Consider the following 20,090-nt stretch of genomic DNA (forward strand, 5'->3'; position numbering starts at 1 on the left):
TGCCAGGCCTCCCTGTCCATCACCACCTCCTGGAGTTCAGTCACACTCACGTCCATTGAGTCAGTGATGCCATCCAGCCATCTCATCCTCTGTCGTCCCCTTCTCCTCTTGCCCCTAATCCCTCCCAGCATCAGAGTCTTTTCCAATGAGTCAACTCTTCGCATGAGGTGGCCAAAGTACTGGAGTTTCAGCTTTAGCATCATTCCTTCCAAAGAAATCCCAGGGCTGATCTCCTTCAGAATGGACTGGTTGGATCTCCTTGCAGTCCAAGGGAATCTCAAGAGTCTTCTCCAACACCACAGTTCAAAAGCATCAATTCTTCGGTGCTCAGCCTTCTTCACAGTCCAACTCTCACATCCATACATGACCACAGGAAAAACCATAGTCTTGACTAGATGACCTTTTGTTGGCAAAGTAATGTCTCTGCTTTTGAATATGCTATCTAGGTTGGTCATAACTTTCCTTCCAAGGAGTAAGCATCTTTTAATTTCATGGCTGCAGTCACCATCTGTAGTGATTTTGGAGCCCAGAAAAATAAAGTCTGACACTGTTTCCACTGTTTCCCCATCTATTTCCCATGAAGTGATGGGACCAGATGCCATGATCTTCGTTTTCTGAATGTTGAGCTTTAAGCCAACTTTTTCACTCTCCACTTTCACTGTCATCAAGAGGCTTTTGAGTTCCTCTTCACTTTCTGCCATAAGGGTAATGTCATCTGCATACCTGAGGTTATTGATATTTTTCCTGGCAATCTTGATTCCAGCTTATGTTTCTTCCAGTCCAGTGTTTCTCATGATGTACTCTGCATATAAGTTAAATAAAAGGGTGACAATATACAGCCTTGACGTACTCCTTTTCCTATTTGGAACCAGTCTGTTGTTCCATGTCCAGTTCTAACTGTTGCTTCCTGACCTGCATACAAATTTCTCAATGGGCAGGTCAGGTGGTCTGGTATTCCCATCTCTTTAAGGATTTTCCACAGTTTATTGTAATCCACACAGTCAAAGGCTTTGGCATAGTCAATAAAGCTCTTATATCTTCAAATTTTAGTTACTTCCTAAATGTTCTCTGTGGAATATTTACCTCCTCAGAGAAAGTTTTCTTCATTTAGTATCCCTTCAAAAACCCATTTCAACCCCTCCTTTTCCCATTCCACATAACTTCTTTCCCATATATATATTAGTTTTCTCTGTTTTTCAGACATTTGTTATATGCTCACTAAAAAGTTGATGAGATGAAGAATATTAAGTTGAAAGCACAGCATTCTATCCTGTTTATCTCCCAGGACATATCCCTAGTTAAGCACTTCATCATATTCCATTTTAAAGGCATACATTTAGGCCAATGTGACTTCCCCAAATCTTCAGAGATGAGAAAAGATGCCTAACATGCTGAGTGAAGTTTGTCTACTCAGTGTCCCTTCAAAGTCTATATAAAATTTGCTTCCTACTTTTCGTCCCTAAACTTGAGGCACATTCTTCCACTGTGCCCAAATAGTTTACCCTAGCTTTCCCAGGCATAAGAATATTTCCAAAGTTATTTTTTTAAGTAAATTTTGTTTCTTGGCATTCTAATTCCTTGATATTGATCTTAAACTTTCCATTTTACTTTTATTAAGTACCTAAGAAAGGAAGTGATAAGTATTCTTAAAACTTGATACTCACAAACTACTTTTTCATGACTGATTTCTTGAGGCCCTAATATTCCCAGTCTCTTAACCATATGATTTTCCCCATACTGATTTTCTCATGGATGTCTTTTTTCTTTACTTTTGCTATAGATTTCTTTGTAGATTATCCCTCCTATTAGTGTCCATTCTAAAACCCATTTCACTTCCTTCTTATACCATTTCACATCATTCCTTTCTTATAAACATTAGATTTTTTTTTCTATTTTTCAGAGCCTTGTTATAAGCCAATGATAAACCCATGGGATAAAGTACATTAGGTTGGAAGTCACTGGGTTCCATTCTTTTTATTTCTCAGGACTCAACTCCAGTTAGGACCTCTGTTGCATTCTAATATCTAGGGCACACATTTATTTTAATATGACTTCCCCAGACCTGCAGAAATCAGAGAAGATCACTAACTGGCTGTGTGAAGCTTGCCTATCAAAATACCAGTGAAGGTTCTATCAGTTCAGTGACTCAGTCATGTCCAACTCTTTGCAACCCCATGGACTGGAGCGTGCCAGGCTTTGCTGCTCATCAACAACTCCTGGCGCTTGCTCAAGCTCTTGTCCATTGAGTCAGTGATACCATCCAACAACCTCATCCTCTGTTGTCCCTTCTCCTCCTGCCTTCAGTCTTTCCCAGCATTAGGGCCTTTTCCAATGAGTCAGTTCTTTGCATCAGGTTGCCAAAATATTGCAGTTTCAGCTTCAGCATCGGTCTTTCCAATGAATATTCAGGACTGATTTCCTTTAGGATTGACTGGTTTGATCTCCCTGCAGGCCAAGGGGCTCTCAAGAGTCTTCTCCAACACCACAGCTCAAAAGCATCAATTCTTTGGCACTCAGCTTTCTTGATAGTCCAACTCTCACATCCATACATGACTACTGGAAAAACCATACTTTTGACTAGACAGACCTTTGTTGGCGAAGTAATGTCTCTGCTTTTTAATATGCTGTCTAGTTTGGTCATAGCTTTTCTTCCAAGGAGAAAGCGTCTTTTAATTTCATGGCTACAGTCACCATCTGCCATGATTTTGGATCCCCCCAAAATAAAGTCTGTCACTGTTTCCACTGTTTCCCCATCTATTTGCTATGAAGTGATGGGACTGGATGCCATGATCTTAGTGTTCTGAATGTTGAGCTTTAAGCCAACTTTTTCACTCTCCTCTTTCACTTTCAACAAGAGGCTCTTTAGTTCTTCACCCTCTGCCATAAGGGAGGTGTCATCTGCAAATCTGAGGTTACTGATATTTCTCTGGGCAATTTTGATTCTAGTTTGTGCTTCATACAGCCCAGCATTTTGCATGTTGTACTCTGCATACAAGTTAAATAAGCAGGGTGACTATATACAGCCTTGATGTACTCCTTTCCAAATTTGGAACTAGTCCCTTGTTCCATGTCCTGTTTTAACTGTTGCTTTTGACCTGCATACAGATTTCTCAGAAGGCAGGTAAATTGTCTGGTATCCTTGAAGAATTTTCCACAGTTTGTTGTGATCCACAGTCAAAGGCTTTGGCATAGTCAATAAAGCAGAAGTAGATCTTTTTCTGGGACGCTATTGCTTTATCTATGTCCCAGTGGAAGTTGGCAATTTGATCTCTGGTACCTCTGCCTCTTCTAAATCCAGCTTGAACATCTGCAAGTTCATGGTTCATGTACTGCTGAAGCCTGGCTTGGAGAATTTTGACCATTACTTTGCTAGGTGTGAAGTGAGTCTAATTGTGCAGAAGTTTGAACAGTCTTTGGCATTGCCTTTATTTGGGATTGCAATGATAACTGACCTTTTCCAGTCCTGTGGCCACTGCTGAGTTTTCCAAATTTGCTGGCATATTGAGTGCAGCACTTTCACAGCACCATCTTTTAGGATTTTAAATAGCTCAAGTGGAATTCCATCACTTCCACTAGCTTTGTTTGTAGTGATGCTTCCTAAGGCCCACTTGACTTTGGACTGCAGGATGTCTGGCTCTAGGTGAATGATCACACCATCTTGGTTATCTGGGCCATTAAGGTCTGTTTTGTATAGTTCTTCTCTGTATTCTTGCCACTTCTTCTTAATATCTTCTGCTTCTGTTACGTCCATACACCTTCTGTCATTTATTGTGCTCATGTTTGCATGACATATTCCCTTGGTATCTCTAATTTTCTTGAAGAGATCTCTAGTCTTTCCCATTCTATTGTTTTCCTCTATTTCTTTGCACTGATCACTGGGGAAGGCTTTCTTATCTCTCCTTGCTATTCTTTGAAACTCTGCATTCAGATGGGTATATCTTTCCTTTTCTCCTTTGCTTTTAGCTTCTCTTCTTTTCTCAGCTATTTGTAAGGCCCCCTCAGACAACCATGTGTTGAAGAGTTCTGACAAAATGTAATCCACTGGACAAGGGAATGGCAAAGCAGTTCAGTATTCTTGCCCCATAAGCAGTATGCAAAAACAAAAAGATTTGATACTGACACTGAAGATGAACTCCCCAGGTTGGTAGGTGCCCAGTATGCTACTGGAAATGAGTGGAGAATTAACTCTGGAAAGAATGAAGGGACAGTCAATGCAAAAACAATGCCCAGTTGTGGATGTGACTGGTGATGGAAGTAAAGTCTGATGCTTTAAAGAACAATATTGCATAGGAACCTGGAATGCTGGGCCCATGAATCAAGGTAAATTGGAAGTGGTCAAACAGGAGGTGCAAGAGTGAAAATTGACATTGATAGCTTACAGTGAACGATGTCAGATTCAGGATCTCTGAAGAAGATTTAGCTTCGGGACCACGGACCAGGCTTAATCACTCAAGAGCTTTGTGTGAAAGTGAAAGTGAAGTCGCTTTCCAGGCAAGAGTATTGGAGTGGGTTGTCATTTCCTTCTCCAGGAGACCTTCCTGACCCAGGGATAGAACCTGGTTCTCCCGCATTGTAGACATTTTACCATCTGAGCCATCAGGGAAGTCCAAGAGCTTTGTGTAGCAGAATTTTATTACAGTGAAAAGGGACAGAGAAAGATTCTGACGTAGACATCAGAAGGGGGATGGAGAGTGCCCCACTTGCTAGTCTTTAGCAAGGGAGCTAAATATTTTTTTTTAATTAGTTATTACAATAAATGAAAAGAATGTCTCAAGGTTGTAAAAATTCTACCTGACCCACTCCAAGACAATTTATATTTTAAGATAACAGGATTAAAACTTAACAATAGAAAGATTTTACAAGACCCACTCCATAATATACATCCTAAGATATCAAGATTAGTCAGGTTTTCAGGAAGGAGAAATTGTCCTCAAGGGGGATACATTGTTGTTATATACCCCTTAGTACAGAGTTTAAACTGAGTTGTTTGCTGTGTAATCATCAATTTCTGGCTTAAAGAGAAAAATGTTTTGTGACTAAGACTAAGAAATGCAGACAGAGAGAGAGAGAGAGAGAGAGAGAGAGAAAAGACCTTTGTCCTTTCCTCCTCCTTGAAAATTCCAGACCCCTATCTCCTCTTAAAGAGCCCCAGACCCCTCTCTCCTCCTCAGGGACCGTGGACTTCTTATCAACTTGCCTAGGAATTGACTCTCTCATACATTTTAGGCATGCTGCACTCCACAGGGTCTCAAAGAGTCAGACATGACTGAGCAACTGAACTGAAGTGACATTTTAGAAATTAGTGAACTAAAATGGACTGAATGGGTGAATTTAATTCAGATGACCATTATATCTACTACTGTGGGCAAGTATTCCTTAGAAGAAATGAAGTAGCCCTCATAGTCAACAAAAGTGTCTGAAATGCAGTACTTGGGTGCAATCTAAAAAAATGACAGAATGATCTCTGTTCATTTCCAAGGCAACCATTCAGTATCATAGTAATCCAAGTCTATTCCCCAAACACTAATGCCAAAGAAGCTGAGGTTGAATGGTTCTATGAAGACCTGCAAGACCTCCAGAACTAATACCCAAAACAAATGTCCTTTTCATCATAGGGGATTGGAATGCAAAAGTAGGAAGTCAAGAGATAGTAACAGGCAAGTTTGGCTTTGGAGTACAAAATGAAGCAAGGCAAAGGCTAATAGACTTTTGCCAAGAGAGCAAACTGATCAATGCAAACACCCTCTTCCAACAACACAAGAGAAGACTCTACACATGGACAACACCAAATGGTCAACACCAAAATCAGATTGATTATATTCTCTGGAGCTGAAGTTGGAGAAGCTCTATACAGTGAGCAACACAAGACCAGCAGCTGACTGTGGCTCAGACCATGAACTTCTTATTGCAAAATTCAGACTTAATTTGAAGTAGTAGGGAAAACCACTAGACCACTCAGGTATGACCTAAATCTAATCCCTTATGAGTATACAGTGGAAGTGACAAGTAGATTCAAGGGATTATATCTGATAGAGTGCCTGAAGAACTATGGACAGAGGTTCATGACATTGTACAAGAGGCAGTGATCAAGACCATCCCCAAGAAAAAGAAATGCAAAAAGGCAAAATGGTTGTCTGAGGAGGCCTTGCAAATAGCTATGAAAAGAAAAGAAGTGAAAAGCAAAGGAGAAAAAGAAAGATATACCTATTTGAATGCAGAGTTCCAAAGAATAGCAAGGAGAGATAAGAAAGCCTTCTTCAGTGATCAGTGCAAAGAAATAGAGGAAAACAATAACATGGGAAAGACTAAAGATCTCTTCAAGAAAATTAGAGACACCAAAGGAAATTCTCATGCAAAGATGGGCACAATAAAGGACAGAAATGGTATGGACTTAACAGAAGCAGAAGATATTAAGAAGAGGTGGCAAGAATACCCAGGACTATACATAAAAGATCTTCATGACCCACATAATCACGACAGTGTGATCACTCAACTAGAGCCAGGCATTCTGGAATGTGAAGTCAAGTGGGCCTTAGGAAGCATCACTACATGCAAAGCTAGTGGGGGTGATGGAATTCCAGTTGAGCTATTTCAAATCCTAAAAGATGATGCTGTGAAAGTGCTGCACTCAACCTGTCAGCAAATTTGGACATTCAGCAGTGGCCACAGGACTGGAAAATGTCAGTTTTCATTGCAATCCCAAAGAAAGGCAATGCCAAAGAATGCTCAAACTAGCACCCAATTGCCCTCATCTCACACCTAGCAAAGGAATGCTCAAAATTCTCCAAGCCAGAATTCAATAGTATTTGAACCATGAACTTGCAGATGTTCAAGCTGGATTTAGAAAAAGCAGAGTAACCAGAGATCAAATTGCTAACATCCACTGGATCATCAAAAAAGCAAGAGAGTTCCAGAAAAACATCTACTTTTGCTTTATTGACTATGCCAAAGCCTTTGACAGTGTGGATGACAATAAACTGTGGAAAACTCTTAAAGAGATAGGAATACCAGATCACCTGACCTGACTCCTGGGAAATCTGTATGCAGGTCAAGTAGCAACAGTTAGAACTGGACATGGAACAACAGACTGGTTCCACATAGTAAAAAGAGTACATCAAGGCTGTATATTGTCACTCTCCTTATTTAATTTATATCCAGAATACATCATGAGAAATGCTGGACTGGATGAAGCACAAGCTGGAATCAAGATTGCCAGGAGAGATAACAATAACCTCAGATATGCAGATGACACCACCCTTATGGCAGAAAGCAACGAACTAAAGATCCTCTTGATGAAAGTGAAAGAGGAGAGTGAAAAAGTTGGCTTAAATCTCAATATTCAGAAAACTAAGATCGTGGCATCCAGTCCCATCACTTCATGGCAAATAGATGGGGAAATAGTGATAGACTTTATGTTTGGGGGATCCAAAATCACTGCAGATGGTGACTGTAGCCATGAAATTAAAAGACACTTGGTCCTTGGAAGAAAAGTTATGACCAACCTAGACATCTTATTAACAAGCAGAGACATTATTTTGCCAACAAAGGTCCATCTAATCAAAGCTATAGTTTTTCCGTAGTCATGTGTGGATGTAAGAGTTGGACTGTAAAGAAAGCTGAGAGTCCAAGAATTGATGCTTTTAAACTGTGGTGTTGGAAAAGACTCTTGAGAGTCCCTTGGACTGCAAGGAGATCCAATCAGTCAATCCTAAAGGAAATTAGTCCTGAATATTCATTGAAAGGACTGATGCTGAAGCTGAAACTCCAATATTTTGACCACCTGATGAAGAACTGACTGATTTGAAAAGATTTTGATGCTAGGAAAGATTGAAGGCGGGAGGAGAAGGGGACGATGGAGGATGAGATGGTTGGATGGCATCACTGACTCAATGGACATGAGTTTGAATAAACTCCAGGAGTTGGTGATGGACAGGGAGGCCTGGCATGCTGCAGTTCATGAGGTCGCAAAGAGTCAGACACACCCGAGGGACTGAACTGACTGTGCATCTAGACATGGTTTCATCTGTTGTCATGATGAAAGGTGTTTCTTATCTATTATCATCAGAAAAGATGTTATCTCCATCTTCTTCAAAGTCAAAATGCACACATTCTTATACGATTTTGTCTCACCTTTCTGTCTTTACAATGGATGTTTCTCTATTGATTATTTTTTCAGTTTTCTCCATTTGTCCTTCTGTGATTTGTCTTGTTGTTGCAAAATCTGCAAACATTTCTTTCCCGTCCATTTAATGCTAGTAATCACATATCTGGGAATTACTGTCATTTTCAGTGTGGCTGTTGTGTAATGCATTAGTGTAAGTCACTTTCATATACTGTAATTTGTAACTCGCTTCACTGGTATTGAATATTTTATTTTTCTTACAGTCACTAGATAAATCAGATGTGTATCATTTAGGAGAGGGTCAGTACAGAAACCACATTATACAACTAGGCATTTTCATGGGTGACATAAATGTGAATAGAGACACCCAGTAAATTCTGGAAGAATTTTTTTCCAATTCTGTAATTAAGTATTTATATCCAGTTTATTGACCAAAAGCTACTGTGATCCCTTGACATGTGTGCTAACATCCAAATATCTTATATCTTACAAACTGAATGAAAATCTAGCTAATATCAAAGATGATTATAAGCTTTTTTAAAAGGTAAATTCCAAAAACAACATTCCTAAAATTATCTCTCAGTGTTGTTAAATTACCAAGATTATGCCTCTCTCTATTTTTGGCCTATATTGTTGAGCAAAAGAGAGGGTTTGGTCACTGAGAATGTGTGCGCCTCTTTGTATATGTGTGTGTTTGTGTGTGCATGTGTGTGAATATATGCTTACGCTCCTGAGTGTGTATGCATATTCCATATGTATTTTCCTGTTTTGTATGAATGTGAATAAGGAAAAATTATTTATAATTTCAAAATAGTCAATAAGATTAACTTATCTTTGTTTCTTTTCATATTTACCTGGACTCTTCATTTTATATTTTAGACGATCATGGAAAAGTTTTTGGTAAGTGTTTCTAACATCTTTTGCCTCAACACCATTTAAAAGACTGCTCACAAATCCCTGCCTTTCTTACCATATATCATCCACCAGCTTATCTTTACCCTCTTCCATCTTCAACCTTTTGGATATGGACTCAGTTCAGTTCAATTGCTAAGTTGTGTCTGACTCTTTGTGACCCCATGAATCTCAGCACGCCAGGCCTCCCTGTTCATCACCAATTCCTGGAGTCACTCAAACTCACATCCTTCGAGCCCGTGATGCCATCCAGTGATCTCATCTTCTGTTGTCCCCTTCTCCTCCTGCCCCCAATCCCTCCCAGCCTCAGAGTCTTTTCCAATGAGTCAACTCTTCGCATGAGGTAGCCAAAGTACTGCAGTTTCAGCTTTAGCATCATTCCTTCCAAAGAACACCCAGGACTGATCTCCTTTAGAATGGACTGGTTGGACCTCCTTGCAGTCCATGGGACTTTCAAGAGTCTTCTCCAACACCACAGTTCAAAAGCATCAATTCTTCAGCACTCAGCTTTCTTCACAGTCCAACTCTCACATCCATACATGACCACTGGAAAAACCATCGCCTTGACTAGATGGACCTTTGTTGGCAAAGTAATGTCTCTGCTTTTCAATATGCTATCTAGATTGGTCGTAACTTTCCTTCCAAGGAGTAAGCGTCTTTTAATTCCATGGCTGCAGTCACCATCTGCAGTGATTTTGGAGCTCCCAAAAATAAAGTCTGCCACTGTTTCCCCATCTATTTCCCATGAAGTGATGGGACCAGATGCCATTATTTTAGTTTTCTGAATGTTGAGCTTTAAGCCAACTTTTTCACTCTCCACTTTCACTTTCATCAAGAGGCGTTTTAGTTCCTCTTCACTTTCTGCCATAAGGGTGGTGTCATCTGTATATCTGAGGTTATTGATATTTCTCCCGGCAATTTTGATTCCAGCTTGTGCTTCTTCCAGCTCAGCCTTTCTCATGATATACTCTGCATATAAGTTAAATACGCAGGGTGACAATATACAGCCTTGACGTACTCCTTTTCCTATTTGGAACCAGTCTGTTGTTCCATGTCCTGTTTTAACTGTTGCTACCTGACCAGCATATAGGTTTCTCAAGAGGCAGGTCAGAAAAAAAAATAAATAAATAAAGAGGCAGGTCAGGTGGTCCGACATTCCCATCTCTTCCAGAATTGTCCACAGTTTATTGTGATCCACACAAAGGCTTTGACATAGTCAATAAAGCAGAAATAGATGGTTTTCTGGATATGGACTACCCCTATATTTATTCCTTTTTCTCTTTTCCCTAATTCCATCCTTTCTCATTATTTGTTTTTCTTTACATATCTTTTTTTTCTCTCTAAACATTAGGCCTTCTTCTTCTTTTTTTTTTTTCTCTTCTTCCTTTTCTGTCTCCAGAAAATTGACTTCCTTTGGTTATATTTGTAGGGATAAGTGATATCAGGCTGATAACTACATTCTTTCAATTCTAAATAAATTTTCCTGCAAGTGACCATAGATGTAGAATCTCTGTAACATTTCAAATTCAAGGGATAGTAACTGTATGACTGACTCTGAGCCAAAATTTAAGTGGGCGGATAGCAACACATTTGCTGAGCAAATTTTGTCTTCCTTCTGTTCTTTAAAAGACTAGAGTTTCAGATGTCATTTTTGGCCAATATGAGCTCTAAGGCTAACCTCACATTCACACTGACCACATACCTAACTGTTACTGGTATAGATGTGTTCTACCAATTATTGTATGCTCTTTTTTTTTTTTTTAATTTCAAAATTACTAGGTCTGCAAACTGCACATTTTCTCAATGTGCTTAGGATAACATCACCTGTTAAGAAAAGGTCACCCATTACCATATCATATTCATACATAATGAAATGTTATGTTAATGAACTGAGAAGCAACTTTCATAGATGTTTAAAAGAGTTTTTCAAGAAAACATTAAGTCAAAGCCTAAAGTTTGGCCTCAGGTATCCACTTGAAGTTTTCATTTATATTGTTTCAGGGGAAATAGTAGTTTCCAAACTATCTCTTTACAGTCTGTAGGAAGCCAGAAGAAGTTCATACTACAATAACCCACATGTACAGTAGTGTCTGATTTTATGTTAGGAAAAGACCATGTTTCAAAGGTAAACTTCAGAAGTATAATTTCAATGTTTTTACCCCATTATGATACTGCTTTTCCTTTTAACCACTGTAATCCTCTGGAAGAATACTCCCTTGCCAAAATAGCTCTTTACCAAACTTGTATATATCTTTTTCTTTGTATTTTTTTTTGCATTCACATCGAAATGAATTTAATATGTATTTTGTAATACAGTTTGCTTCTTAGTGTTCCATTCCCATGATACAGAACTTAAAATTTCACTTTATTTTTCTATAGAAGTTCAAGATCAAAATGGTTAGTATTCTAAACCTTCGCAAACACCTCTTTAGCATGACTGATTTCTTGAGGCCCCATCTCTTAACGCAGATGCTTTCCATTGTATTGTGCTTGTCCTGGATGCTTGTCTTTGTGTCTCCCAGTTGAATTACAGGCTTCCTCTTAGAGAGTCTCTCTCTTCAGTTCCCCCATCTAAAATCCATTTTTAATCTTCTATTTTCCATCCCTTATCCTTCTTTCCTGTAAACATTAGCTTGTTCCTGTTTTTCAGAGACATGCCATAGGCTCACTACAAAATGGAGATGAGGAAGGACATTATGTTAAAAGGCATTGAGTTCCATTCTGGTTATCACCAAGGACACATCCCTTGTTAGGACCTCTGTAAAATGCCTGCGTCTAGGGCCCATGTTTATTGTTATGAGACTTCCCCAAACCTGCAGAGATAGAGAAGAAGATGTGTAATGTGCTCAGTGACGTTTGCCTCTCACTCTCCCTTCAGAGCATGTAAGCATTCTGCTTTATTTCTTGATCCATGAGGTTGACACTCATTCTTCCACTGTGCCCAAATAGGATTACCCTAGGCTTCCCAATATAGAAATATTTCTAAAGTTGTTCTTGGAGCACTTTCTTGAAAAAGTGGTAATTCTTGCTTCAATGGCATTGAATGTTGTATTTTCTTACAGGCAGTAGATGTAAATCACCTGTGCTTCATTCAGATGTGGATCAAAAGAGAAACATCCCAAATCAAGGTGATGTATTCATTCAGTTCAATTCAGTTCAGTTGCTCATTCATGTCTGACTCTAGGCGACCCCATGAACGGCAGCACGCCAAACCTCCCTCTGCATCACCAACTCACAGAGTTCACCCAAACTAATGTCGATTGAGTCGGTGATGCCATCTCACCATCTCATCCTTTGTCATCCCCTTCTCCTCCTGCCTTCAATCTTTCCCAACATCAGGGTCTTTTCAAAAGAGTCAGCTTTTCGCATCAGGTGGCCACAGTTTTGGAGTTTCAGCTTCAACATCAGACCTTCCAATGAACACCAAGGACTGATCTCCTTTAGGATGGATTGGTTGGATCTCCTTGCAGTCCAAGGGACTCTCAAGAGTCTTCTCCAACACCACAGTTTAAAGGATCAATTCTTCTGTGCTCAATTTTCTTTATAGTCCAACTCTCATAATCATCCATGACTACTGGAAAAACCATAGCCCTGACTAGACCGACATTTGTTGACAAATTAAGGTCTCTGCTTTTTAATATGTTGTCTAGGTTGGTCATAACTTTCCTTCCAAGGAGTAAGAGTCTTTTAATTTCATGGCTGCAGTCACCATCTGCAGTGATTTTGGAGCCCCCCATAATAAATCAGCCACTGTTTCCACTGTTTCCCTATCTATTTGCAATGAAAAGATCAGACCAGATGCCATGATCTTAGTTTTCTGAATGTTGAGCTTTAAGCCAACTTTTTCACTCTCCTCTTTCAGTTTCATCAAGAAGCTCTTTAGATTTTCTTCAGTTTCTGCCATAAGGGTGGTGTCATCTGCATATGTGAGGTTATTGATATTTCTCCCGGCAATCTTGATTCCAGCTTGTACTTCCTTCAGCCCAGCATTTCTCATGGTGTACTCTGCCTATAAGTTAAATAAGCAGGGTGACAATATACAGCCTTGATGTACTCCTTTTCCTATTTGAAACCAGCCTGTTGTTCCATGTCCAGTTCTAACTGTTGTTTCATGACCTGCACACAGGTTTTTCAACCTGTCAGATGGTCTGGTTTTCCCATCTCTTTCAGAATTTTCCAGTTTATTGTGATCCACACAGTTAGAGGCTTTGGCATAGTCAACAAAGCAGAAATTGATGTTTTTCCAGAACTCTCTTGCTTTTTCGATGATCCAGTGGATGTTGGCAATTTGAACTCTGGTTCCTCTGCCTTTTCTAAAACCAGCTTGAACATCTGAAAGTTCACAGTTCACGTATTGTTGAAGCCTGGCTTGGAGAATTTTGACCATTACTTTGCTAGTGTGTGAGATGAGTGCAATTGTGTGGTAGTTTGAGCATTCTTTGTCATTGCCTTTCTTTGGGATTGGAATGAAAACCGACCTTCTCCAGTCCTGTGGCCACTGTTGAGTTGTCCAAATTTGCTGACATATTGAGTGCAGCACTTTTGCAGCATCATCTTTTAGGATTTGAAATAGCTCAACTGGAATCCCATCACTTCCACTAGCTTTGTTCGTAGTGATGCTTCCTAAGGCCTACTTGACTTTGCATTCCAGGATGTCTGGCTCTAAGTGAGTGATCATACCAATCTGATTATCTGGGTTGTGAACATCTTTTTTGTATAGTTCTTCTGTATATTCTTGCCACCTCTTCTTAATATCTTCTGCTTCTGTTAGGTCCATACAATTTCTGTCCTTTATTGAGCCCATCTTTGCATGAAATGTTCCCTTGATATCTCTAATTTTCTTGAAGAGACCTCTAGTCTTTCCCGGTCTATTGTTTTTCTCTATTTCTTTGCATTGATCACTGAGGAAGGCTCTCTTATCTCTCCTTGCTATTCTTTGGAACTCTGCATTCAAATGGGTATATCTTTCCTTTTTACCATTGCTTTTGGCTTCCTGTCTTTTCACAGCTATTTTTAAGGCCTCCTCAGACAACCATTTTGCTTTTTTGCATTTCTTTTTCTTGGGGATGGTCTTGATCCCTGTCTCCTGTAAATGTCAAGAATCTCCATCCATAGTTCATCAGGCACTCTGTCTATCAGATCTAGTCCCTTAAATCTATTTCTCACTTCCATTATGTAATCATAATGGATTTGATTTAGGTCATACCTGAATGATCTAGTGATTTTCCCTAGTTTCTTCAATTTAAGTCTGAATTTGGCAATAAAGAGTTCATGATCTGAGCCACAGCCAGCTCCTGGTCTTTTTCTTGCTGCTTGTATAGAGCTCCTACATCTTTGGCTGCAAAAATATAATCAATCTGATTTCGGTGTTGACCATCTGGTCATGTCCATGTGTAGAGTCTTCCCTTGTGCTGTTGGAAGACGGTGTTAGCTATGACTGGTGCATTCTTTTGACTAAACTCTATTAGCTTCGTCCTGCTTCATTCTGTACTCTAAGGACAAATTGGATGACATTAAATGTGATTAGAGGCACATAGCTCATAATGAAGACTAGTCTCTAAAATGTTTTTAATCCTGAAATTCATTATCTGCATCTAGTGTAATGAAGAAAGCTACCTTGATTCCTCACATATGTGTTAGCTTCCAAATACCTTATCACATCTTACAAAGTGAACAATGAATGCCTAACTAATGCCAAGATGATTAAAAACTTCCTCGACTAACATTCCTGAAATCCTCTCTCAATATAGTAAATTGACTTGATTTTTGCCCTCCTCTGAATTTCTGGAGAATATTTGGAGCAAAAGGAGGATTTCTCACTGTGGATGTATCAGGTTGTGTGTGTTGATATTCCTGTGGGAGCTCCTCTGTGTATATGCATGCTCTATATGAGTGTTTTGTGTGTGTACATGTGTGTATTTCTGAACACTAGTAAACTGAATTGTAAATGCAAATTTTAGAATAGAATAGAATTATTTTGTGTTTGTACCTTTCGATATTTACATGGATCTCTGAATTTTATTTTTCAGGTTTATTGGGGAATAAAATTGGTAAGTATTTCTGGCACTTTTCCCATACCATTTAAATGACTAAGACCTTTTCCTCACTTTCTTTCTCTTTGGCATCCATTCACTCATCCTTCCCCTCATCCCTCTCCAATTGTTTGTATATGTACTACTTTCATATCAACTTCTTCCATCTACTTTTCCCTCGTTCCAACTCTTCCTATCCCTTGTTTTTCATTATATACCTATTTTTGTCTATAACCTTCAGTGTTTTCCTTTTTGTGTCTCTTGAGAATTGTCTTGATTTGATTCTAATTTTTGTAGTGATGAGGAATATCAGGCTGATCACCACATCACTCCCATGCAATAGATGTTTTTGTGTAAATGACCACTGATGTCGAATCATTGTGACCTTTCAAGTTCAAGGGACAATAGTTATGTGATTGATACTGACTCAAAACTTAAGTGAACAGAAAACTCCAAATTGGTTGAGTAAATTACTCTGCCTTCTGCTCTTTCAAAGGCTAGTAATTTAGTGACATTCCTTGATTACAAGTGAGCTCTAAACCTACTCTCCCATTACCCTTGATATTATTACCCACTTGTTTACAGGTGTACAAATGCTTTATGTAATAAGGATGGCATCACCAACCCAATGGACATGATTTGAGTAAGCTCTGGGAGTTGGTGATGGACAGGGAAGCCTGGCACACTGCATTCCATGGGGTCGCAAAGAGTCAGACACGACTGAGTGACTGAACTGAACTGATAGTATTGAGCAACCTCTTTTACCTCAAAATTTCTATTGGTACAAAATACAAATTTAATAGATTTATTCAGAAAACACTAATTCAAACATTAAAAGTTTATCTACTTTATTCTTTCTCTTGATGTTTTTCATTTACATCTTTAAGAGGAGATTTAATTTAGTAGTATAACAGGAGGCTATAACTGATTACTGATCCATTGTACCATGTGTAAAAAAGTCCTTTTATGTTCCCTCATCACTTTTAAAATACGTTGCTTGTATATCAATTCACACTAATATTCTATTCTGAGAAAAGCAGAAGTGCCAACACAAACCCAAGGATCTGACACTGTTTAACAGAACTCATAATTTAACTCCCCTGATGGGGCCATTTCCAATCTTGCACGATGGGATATATGGAATGAAAATGGTTACTTCTCATTAGTATGGTAGACTTTTAAACTTTTGGTTTTAATGCTAAGACATGGTCGTCCATTTGAACCCAAAAGCAAATGAAGGAAGTGTTTCCAATTTTTGATCTGGTCTCTTTCTGACATTCTACTTTTATTTGAATGAATTGGATTTCTTTTCTTTCGTTAATCAATAGTGTGAAGAAGGAAAATACATGACTCATAATGTATTTCACTATGAACCCATGCATGGTTTCATTGGTGTTTTTATACATCCTTCAACAATCAATTTGCATGTTCCCAAACACCATCATACAAATAACTTACATGATATGTCTTTTTATTTAGTCTGCCCAAATTTTGTTTGTCTTCTGCATTTGGCACTCTATTTTCCCCGTTAGTACTTCTGTGATTTTCTCATTTTGATACAATGGAAGCAGACATTTATCTTGTGTGAACTAAATTTAGTATTGGTGTATTTCAAAGATTTACCTGTTTTAAGATTCTGAAGTGTGAGTTTTCTCCAACATATGCTCAGTCTTTTGATGTACAAACCCTTTCACTATCATTTAGTATTTACATACCTTTTTCTCATGTATTTTTTTATACATGAAAAAACCTGCTTCACTTAGGCTTCAGCTAATATAGCAATTTGCATTACAGTATTTTATGTATTCATTTATTGACAAACATATGAACAGAATCATCCAGGCTACAAACCCTGCATTTCTTTGACAATACTGGTTCAAGATGTTAAACAATGCTCATGGCTCTTAACATTTTAGATGTTACATTAATTGATTTAACCCTGTGTATTAAGTTGTAGACAAATAAATTTATAGAGCTAATAAATTGAATTAGTTCAGTCAACATAGATAAAGTGCAGTTTGAAAGGTCAACTTCAGAACTGCTATTTTAATAATTTTCTCCAATTAAAACAATACTTTTATTTTAACCCCTATTCTATTTCAGGAGAATACTATATTTTAAAAATGAGCTGTCATACACAGTCCAGAGTTTGTGTTTTCTGTGTGTTTATGTGTTTGTATGTATACTTTATGATAGTTATAATTTTAAATATGGAGGCAATGTTTGCCATAAATTTTGTTTCTTGATCTTCCATTTCCACGACTGACCTTAAATTTTGCATTTTATTTTTCTAAAGTACCTCAGGAAAGCAGTGGTAAGTAAAAACTTCTTACTCACAAATGACTTTTACATGACTACTTTCTTCACACCTAACCATTCACAATCTCTTAATCCATAGATTTCCCTGTCTTGCCCTTTCCCTGGTTGTCTGTCTTATATCTCCAAATTTGTTATATACTTTTTCAGAAGGTGTTCTTTCCATTTAGTTTCTCCTCCTAAAAGCCATTTCAGTTTCCACTTTCCCCATTCCACAGCATTTCCTTCCTACACATATCAACATTTTCTGTTTTCCTCAGTCTGTCTCTGAGGACTTGATACAGGCCCCCTGAAAACTTGAAGAGACAGAGAACATTAAATTGAAAGCACAGGGTTCCATCCTATTTATCTCCTGGGCACATCCCTAGCCAGGAACTTCATCATATTCTATTTTTAAGGGCACACATTTAGGTCAGTAAGACTTCCTTAGATCTACACAGTTGAGAGGAGATACCTAATAGGCTGAGTGAAGTTTGTCTATTCATTGTGCCTTCAAAGCCTGTGTAAATTCTGCTTCACTTCTTGGTCCATAAACTTGACACACATTCTTCCATTGTACCCAGATACATTACCCTAGCACTCCCAGGCATAAGAATATTTCCAAAGTTATTCTTGGAAATTTTTTTCTTCCAACAATGGTAATTTTTTCCTTTTTATTTGAATTTTTGTTTTGCATTTTGAATGCCACAATGATCATCTTGGCCACCCAAACTTTGTTTAGTGTTTTTAGAAGAAATATACATTCCAAGAAATTTTCAGTTGTTTATCTCTCTCTCGGGCTTCCCTCATAGCCCAGTGGGTAAAGAATCTGCTTGCAATGCAGGTGATATCAGTTTGATTCCTGGGTCCAGAAGATCAACTGGAGAAGCAATAGGCTACCTGCTCCAGTCTCTCTCATCAGGAAGCTTCCATAAGCCTCTTATCTTTCTCCATCAGAGGGCAGACAGAAAATCACAATCACAGAAAACTAACCAATCTAATCACATGGACCACAGCCTTGTCTAACTAACATTGCAACTATGAGCCATGCCATGTAGGGCCACCCAAGAAGGACAGGTCATGCTGGAGAGTTCTGACAAAATGTGATCCACTGGATAGGGAATGGCAAACCACTTCAGTATTCTTGCCTTGAGAACCCCATGAACAGTATGAAAAGGGAAAAAGACAGGAAACTGAAAGAACTCCCCAGGTCCGTAGGTGCCCAATATGCTACTGGAGATCAGTGGAGAAATAACTCCAGAAAGAATGAAGAGATGGACACAAAGCAAGAACAACACCCAACTGTGGATGTGACTGGTGATGGAAGCAACGTCTGATGCTGTAAAAAGCAATATTGTATAGAAACCTGGAATGTTAGTTCCATGAATCCAGGCATATTGGAAGTGATCAAACAGGAGATGGCAAGAGTGAATGTCAACATTTTAAGAATCAGCAAACTAAAATGGACCTTAACTCAGATGAATTTAACTCAGATGACCATTATATCTACTACTGTGGTCAAGAATTCCTTAGAAGAAATGGAGTAGCTATGATAGTCAATAAAAGAGTTCGAAATGAAGTACTTGAATGCAATCTCAGAAATGACAGAATGATTTCTGTTCATTTCCAAATAAACCATTCAATATCATGGTAATCCAGGTATGCCCTGACCAGCAATGCTGAAGAAGCTGAATTTGAATGGTTCTATGAGGACCTACAGGATATTTCAGAATTAACACCCAAAACAAGATGTCCTTTTCATTATAGGGGACTGGAATACACAAGTAGGAAGTCAAGAAAACCCTGGAGTAACAGGCAAATTTGGCCTTGGAGTACAGAATGAAGCAGGGTGAAGGCCAATAGAGTTTTGCCAAGAGAATGCACTGGTCATAGCAAACAGCCTCTTCCAACAACACAAAAGAAGACTCTACACATGGACATCACCAGATGGCCAACACCGAAATCAGATTGATTATATTCTTTGCAGCCAAAGATGGAGAAGCTCTATAGAGTCAGCAAAAACAAGATCAGGAGCTGACTGTGGCTCAAATATGAACTCTTATTGCCAAATTCAGACTTAAATTGAAGAAAGTAGGGAGAACCACTAGACCATTCAGGCATGACCTAAATCAAATCCATTAAAATTATACAGTGGAAGTGAGAAATAGATTTAAGGGACTAGATCTGATAGAAAGAGTGCCTGATGAATTATGGTTGGAGGTTCGTGACATTGTACAGGAGACAGGAAGCAAGACCATCCCTAAGAAAAAGAAATGCAAAAGGGCAAAATGGCTGTCTGAGGAGGCATTACAAACAGCTGTGAAAGGAAGAGAAGCCAAAAGCAAAGGCGAAAAGAAAAGATATACCCATTTGAATGCAGAGTTCCAAAGAATATCAAGGAGAGATAAGAAAGCTTTCCACAGTGATCAATACAAAGAAATAGAGGAAAACAATTGAATGGGAAAGACTAGAAATCTCTTCAAGAAAATTAGAGATACCAAAGGAACATTTTATGCAAAGTATGAAATAAAGTACAGAAATGATATGTACCTAACAGAAACAGAAGATATTAAGAAGAGATGGCAAGAATGCACAGAACAACTGTACAAAAAAGATCTTCACACAAATAATCACGATGATGTGATCACTTACCTAGATATGTAGATGGCACAACCCTAATGGCAGAAAGTGAAGAACTAAAGAGCCTCTTGATGAAAGTGAAAGAGGAG

General features: G+C 38.6%; 1 protein-coding gene across 8 annotated transcripts in view; it reads left to right on the forward strand.

Moving 5' to 3' along the window:
• Window positions 1-20,090, forward strand: part of LOC107131258 (butyrophilin subfamily 2 member A1-like) — a 109,548-nt gene that overhangs the window by 40,174 nt on the left and 49,284 nt on the right. For 7 of the 8 annotated variants that reach the window (XM_059880602.1, XM_059880604.1, XM_059880608.1 and 4 more), the window contains 4 exons: window positions 9,002-9,022; window positions 12,097-12,162; window positions 15,064-15,084; window positions 17,363-17,380. In XM_059880602.1, the coding sequence (XP_059736585.1) occupies window positions 9,002-9,022; window positions 12,097-12,162; window positions 15,064-15,084; window positions 17,363-17,380 (126 nt within the window). The remainder of the gene's footprint in view (window positions 1-9,001; window positions 9,023-12,096; window positions 12,163-15,063; window positions 15,085-17,362; window positions 17,381-20,090) is intronic. The other variant, XM_059880606.1, reaches the window with a different exon arrangement.

Source organism: Bos taurus, chromosome 23, assembly GCF_002263795.3.
Source record: "Bos taurus isolate L1 Dominette 01449 registration number 42190680 breed Hereford chromosome 23, ARS-UCD2.0, whole genome shotgun sequence".
Lineage (NCBI taxonomy): Eukaryota > Metazoa > Chordata > Mammalia > Artiodactyla > Bovidae > Bos > Bos taurus.